Consider the following 6,003-nt stretch of genomic DNA (forward strand, 5'->3'; position numbering starts at 1 on the left):
CCCACCGCTCCCTCGCCGGATTCCCCTTCTCTCGAGACAGGCGCTGGGAAAGACTGAATCCCTCCCGCCCCGCTCACGGCCCCCTCGAGCCCTCTGCGAAGCCAAACCCTACTCCTCAGGGACCCCCACCCCCCCCGCAGCTCCGCTCTCAAAGCCGCCGCAACAGGTCCGGCGGGGAGCGGGGGAGGCGGCCCCGGCACGACCCCCGCACCGGCAGCGCAACTGGCCGCGCATCCCGGCCCAGGCTGCGACGCGGGGCTGCCCCCCCCGAACGTTGCCTTTTTTGTTTAGAAAAGAAAAACTAACACCACCACACACACCCCGTATATTCCACCTCCAGTGATTTAGTAGAGGGAGGGGCAGGGGGCACAGAGCAAGACGAGGGGTGGCGGCGCAAAGGGGGAGCCGGGCGGCTAATAAATCTTATTACATATCTATTTTTTTTTTTTCATATACTGATTGGCTTGCATTCCGGCGCAGCGCGGCTCCACACGGTATTTAGCACATGCAGAAAGTTGGAGCTGATCTTAAATGGCTCGGAGGTGACTGTAATCCAGGAGCCGGCGCACTTGAGCCTCTGAGCGCTGGGGAGGGCCGAAAGAAGCGCGGAGCCCTCCCGCTGGTTGGGCCCGGCCGCGGCAGCCCAGCGGGGTCCTGCCAGTCCTTCCACTGACAACACCCCGCGAAGGAGGAGCCTCGCCGGGCCGCGCAGAAGGCGTCAGGAGCTGCAATTTCCAACTTAGCATCTTGGCAGGACCCTTCGGAAAGCGAGCGCGAGGAGGAAGGGGGAGAAAAAAAAAAAAAGCCCCCCAGTGTAAAAGGGGGGGAGAGAGATAGAGAGAGCAAGGGGAGGATATATATATTAAAAAAAAAAAAAAAAAAAAGAAAGAGTGGGAAGCGAGGGGGAGAAGAAAAAGGAGGCAGCGGTGCCAGGCTGCAGGCGAGCGCGGAGCAGCAGCCCCGGCACAGAGCAAGGTGCCGCCGCTGCCCAGCTGGCGAGGGCGGAGAGGCGCCCGCGAAGCCCCGGCCGCAGCGGCCCCAGCCCGGCAGCGCGGCGGCTCTCTCCCGGCGCCTTGGGCTCCCGGGTATATGTGTGCTCCTGGCCATGTCGTATCCTCAGGGTTACTTGTACCAGCCGTCAGCGTCCTTGGCTCTCTACTCCTGCCCGGCGTACAGCACCAGCGTGATCTCCGGACCCAGGACTGATGAACTTGGGAGATCTTCTTCGGGCTCCGCTTTTTCCCCTTATGCCGGATCTACCGCCTTTACCGCCCCTTCCCCGGGTTACAACTCCCACCTCCAGTACGGCACCGACCCGGCCGCCGCTGCCGCCGCCGCCTTCACTTCCTACGTGGTAAGAGCAGCCCCGGGCAGCCGGCACCACGCCGGGCACGGCGGCATCCCGCGAGCGTCGCCCCCCACCCCCCCCCCCCCACATCCCGGGCCTGCTTTTTGTTCCGATTTTATTTGTGAAATACCGGTGACAAAAGGGAGCGCAGCTCCCCCGCCTCACCGCCCAACTTTCCCGCATCGCCGCCCTGGGCTGCCGCACACTGTTGCTGGCAGCAGCGGCGGGCAGGACCGGGTGCGGGGGGAGCTGCCGGCACGGCCCGGGCGAGACGGTGCCGGGGCAAGCGGGGACCGATTTCATCCCCTCGGAAAAAAAATAATTTAAATTTTAATTCTTTTAAAATACGAAACTGCAATGGTAATTCCGCAACAATTAGCCCATTGTGATTGAAAAGGGAATGAACTCAGCAGCGGCCGGCGATGGGAGAAATCCCAGAGATAAACCCAGGCAACTTTCCCCTGCACGGCGATAATTAGGCTGCTTAAATACTGCAGAGCTCTAATCCCATGGCCGCGAGCCGTTCCGCGGGCGCTGCGCGGGGAAGGCAGGACACTGCCCCGCCGTGCGCGCCTGCGGGGCTCCGCGGGGCCGGACCGGGGCGCGGGGCATCCCCGTTGCCCGGCGCAGAACTGCGGCTGCTGCCAGTGCCCCGCAGTTGCCCCCTAAACCCGTAGAGTTTTGCTCAGCTTTTCCTCTCGGTTTTGCGTTTAGGCAGAGTTTCACAGTTTCTTCTTTCCTTTTTCTGGCCCTTTTTCATTTTTTTTTTTTTTTAAATCCCTTTTTCTTGTCCTTTCCTTTTTTTCTTTTCTCCTTTCCTTTTTTTTTTTTTTTTTTTTTCCTTTTCTTTTCCCCTCTTCTCTTTTTCTCTTGTCTCTTTTATTCTTTTCCTCCTCACGCCCCTGGCGTGGCAGACGAGCGGCCCGGCCTGGCCCGGCCGCCTGGGCCCGGCAGGTTGCCCGCCGCGATCGCAGCCCGTGGGCGTAGGGTAGGGTCCCCCCGCCGTTGACCGCCTCCTCGCCACGCTGCCCATTTGCTTTTCGTCTCCTGCCTTTAGGCGAGAGGCGCTGGGTTGCTGCAGGCGGCCTGTTGCCTCCTGAGACCGGACAGTCCCGGCCCGGGCGAACCCCCAGGCCCTTCCGCCTGTTCTCCCGGGAATGAGCCGGGGAAGAAGTCGGGCAGGGCCCGGCGGAGGGGCAGAGGCGGCGGGGTGCGGGCAGGGGCCGCGGGCAGGCCCTTGCGCTGCCCTTGCCTTGTCATTGCCGCCCCGCGGCCGCCTGAACTCGTCCCACCGGGCCCCTCTCCCCTCTCTCCCCAGGGCTCGCCCTACGACCACACGCCGGGCATGGCCGGTTCCCTGGGGTACCACCCGTACGCGGCGCCGCTGGGCTCCTACCCCTACGGGGACCCGGCGTACCGCAAGAACGCGACGCGGGACGCCACGGCCACCCTCAAGGCCTGGCTCAACGAGCACCGGAAAAACCCTTACCCCACCAAGGGCGAGAAGATCATGCTGGCCATCATCACCAAAATGACCCTCACCCAGGTGTCCACCTGGTTCGCCAACGCGCGGCGGCGGCTCAAAAAGGAGAACAAAATGACCTGGACGCCGCGGAACCGCAGCGAGGACGAAGAGGAAGAAGAGAACATCGACCTTGAGAAAAACGACGAGGACGAGCCCCAGAAACTGGAGGAGAAGGGGGACCCCGGGACACCGGACACAGGTAGGGCAGCGGGTTCGGCCAGGCCACCGCGGCTGCGCCCTCGAGGTTGTCACCGGCCCGGCGCTGCGGGGCGGCCTGACCCCCCGAACGGGCAGCCCAGAGGGGTGGGGGAGCCGGACTGCAACGCTGCGAACCGGGCGGCGGCGGGGCCGGAGCGGGGGGCGGCGGAGTGGGTGGGCGGGTTTGGGGGCGCAGGCCGAGCCCGAGAGCTGCCCCCCACCCTTCTCCTTTCGCCCCCCTCAGGAGCGGCGGATCCTAAGGTAGCGCCGGGCTGCGAACGTCTCCAGGAGTCCCCCGGCCCCCGGGAGGCCGAGGGCGGCCTCAGCGACTCGGATTGCAAAGAGCCGGCGGAGGAGCGGCTCGACGGGCCGCCTGCCCCCTCCAAGGCGCCCGGCTCTTCCCCGCTGGGGCCGTGCCCGACGGGCCGCGGGCTGCCGCCGGTGGGCGGCGAGGAGCCCCCGCCGTACCGCCCGCCCTCCGCCGCCGCTGGGCCGCCGCACGCCGCCGACTTGCACCCGCTGCTGCCCGCCGCCACCGGCGCCTCCGTCATCCACTCGCCGCAGCAGGCGGCCCTCGCCAAGCCCAAGCTCTGGTCGCTGGCCGAGATCGCCACCTCGGCGGACAAGGCGAAGGAAGCCGGCGGCGAGGCAGCTCCCCCCGGCCCCGCCGTGCTGGGTGGCAGCGGCCCGGCCCGCTCGCCGCCGCGCTCGCCGGCAGCGCAGTGCCCCTTCCCCAACGGGGCGGTCCTGCCGCGGCCGCTCTACTACACGGCGCCCTTCTACCCCGGTTACACGAACTACAGCTCCTTCGGGGCCCTGCACGGGCACCCCGCTGGCGGCCCCGCCGCCGCCGCCCCCGGCGCTCACTTCAATGGATTAAACCAGACTGTCCTCAGCAGAGCCGAGAGCCTGGCTAAAGACACTAAAATGATCAGGAGCCAGTCCCAAGTAGACCTTTGCAAAGACTCACCTTACGAACTGAAGAAAGGTATGTCCAACATTTAATATCAGCTTCTCCTCCTTACCCTCTCCTGGGACTGTGGTTTTGTTATTTGGGGTTTGTTTTTGGTTTTTTTTTGTTTGGTTTTGTTTTTTTTGTTGTTGGTTTTTGTTTTTTTAATTTATTGAGAGAAATAATAAATTGCTTTGGCAGTTATTTTTTCACTACCAAAAAGAAAAAACAAGCAGAAAAAGACCAGCTCCCCCTTCCTCCTCAGCACCCCCTTCAAAAGTTTATAGAGTCTATTGGAAATGGCTGGGTGGAAACTGCCCAGAAATGTCTTAAGCAAGTAAAAAGCAAAGGAGTGACATGCTTTCTCTCACACACACAAAGAAGAAATATTTGTATTAAATCTTATTCTGTATATTTAATGTAGCTTTTTGTATTTAAATTGATAATACAGTATCTCTGAAGTAAATTATGAAATCAAGACACCTGTACAGGCATTAATGTTGTTTTCGTAATATAAATATATACATTTCTGTGTCTTTTTCCGAATTGTTTCATAGTTTTAAAATATATATATACAAGTTTAATTTAATTTTTTATGCCTATTGTTTTTTTTTTCCTTGGGTGTGAGTTAAACCATAAAGCAAGAAAAAAAAAAAAAGAAATAGGTTATACTTATTAGATACAAAAAACTGCAGCCGCCTTTGTAAAATGCAAATATTTAATTAAAAGAGATTTTTAACAGAATCAAAACCACTCTTTTTTTTCCCCCCCCCTCTTTGCAACGGGTAGATATGTGTGTGGCTGCGGGGAATAAAATAAAAATGCACGTTTTGAAAGAGACGTAGGGCTCCGTTCAGGACCTCTCAGTAGTACGTGAAAGCTTTTTCAAAGTGACTGATGGTTTCTAAAGGCCGGGCTCTGGCGGGCAGAGCCGCCCGCGGGGCCGGAGAGAGGCGGGCGGCTGCGCGGCCGCGGCACGGGGCCGGGAGCGGGAGGGACGCTGCTTCCGGAGGTAAAGAAAAGCTTAAATCAGGCCACGCACAAAAGCACTTGTTAGAAACACCAAATCGAAGCGCAGTCCCATCTTTTAACCTAATTACTTTCAATCAGTGTCGTGTTTTATGCAAAGCAATCAGCTGGTGAACTTTGCTAATGAGTTCGATTTTCTGCCAGATTTAGCCCGCGTCGCTGCGGCAGAGGTGCTGCGGTGGGGCCGGGGCTTGCACAGGCAAAGGCAGCCGATACGCCGGGGAAAACCTCGGCCCCTTCTCCCCGCTTCCCCACCTCCCCGGTGCTTTGCACCACTGCCCTCGGCCCACGGGACGGCGCGGTCTGACCGGCCGGCCGCGGGCGCGCAGCCCCGCGCAGGGCCGGCCGCGGGCGCGGTGCTTCCCGGCGCTGGCAGGTAGGTGTCACACTCGGCCCGAGTTTGGCGCCCGCCGCTCGCTCGACGCTGCGGGAGCCCCGCGGGGCCGCTGCGCTCAGCTCCGCGCAGCGCCCGCAGCGGGTGGCAGATTGCGGCGGCCACCGGGGAATCCCCGCTAGGAAACGTTCAGAGAGTGCCCTGAGCTCTCTCAGAGCGCTTCTGTGGTTCCACAGCCCAGGTCAGGGGCAGAGCAGGTCCCTGAGCCGATGAGGTGGTCCCCAGCTCTAACTTCCAACCACCTCTCGAAAGCCAGTCCCCGTTCATGCGGTGATCCCAGCACCCCGGGCCCCCTCCCAGCAAATAACGTCGAGGAACTGTGCCAGCACCCAGCTCCGGGGACGGGTTTTGCCCTGTTCGAATCGGATTTGGCGGGTGTCAGTTGTACATGGGCGCATCACCGCTGTTAACGTGATGGGAATATCGCTGGGATGGCTGGATCTGGTGCCGAGACACCCCTCCGTTTTGTTTGGGTGTTTTTCTTGACGAGCCAGATAATTATTTTGTAATCTCTTCGACTTTATCAGAGCCATTTATTAGCTGTAACAGGTTTATTC

At 60.2% G+C, this 6,003-nt stretch overlaps 1 protein-coding gene across 2 annotated transcripts; it reads left to right on the forward strand.

Annotated features, from left to right (window-relative positions):
- Nucleotides 1-1,099: 1,099 nt before the first annotated feature.
- IRX5 (iroquois homeobox 5) lies at nucleotides 1,100-4,498 on the forward strand. 2 transcript variants are annotated; one of them, XM_051629482.1, is made up of 3 exons: nucleotides 1,100-1,354; nucleotides 2,667-3,072; nucleotides 3,316-4,498. In XM_051629482.1, exons 1-3 carry the CDS (start codon nucleotides 1,106-1,108, stop codon nucleotides 4,074-4,076), a joined length of 1,416 nt encoding a protein of 471 aa, XP_051485442.1. In that variant the 5' UTR covers nucleotides 1,100-1,105; the 3' UTR covers nucleotides 4,077-4,498. The 2 variants fall into 2 exon arrangements, with proteins under 2 accessions (XP_051485442.1, XP_051485441.1); XM_051629481.1 differs by having other exon boundaries at nucleotides 1,106-1,354; nucleotides 3,319-4,498.
- The last annotated feature ends 1,505 nt before the right edge of the window (nucleotides 4,499-6,003 follow it).

The sequence above is a fragment of the Apus apus genome, chromosome 11 (genome assembly GCF_020740795.1).
Source record: "Apus apus isolate bApuApu2 chromosome 11, bApuApu2.pri.cur, whole genome shotgun sequence".
Taxonomy (NCBI): Eukaryota; Metazoa; Chordata; class Aves; order Apodiformes; family Apodidae; genus Apus; species Apus apus.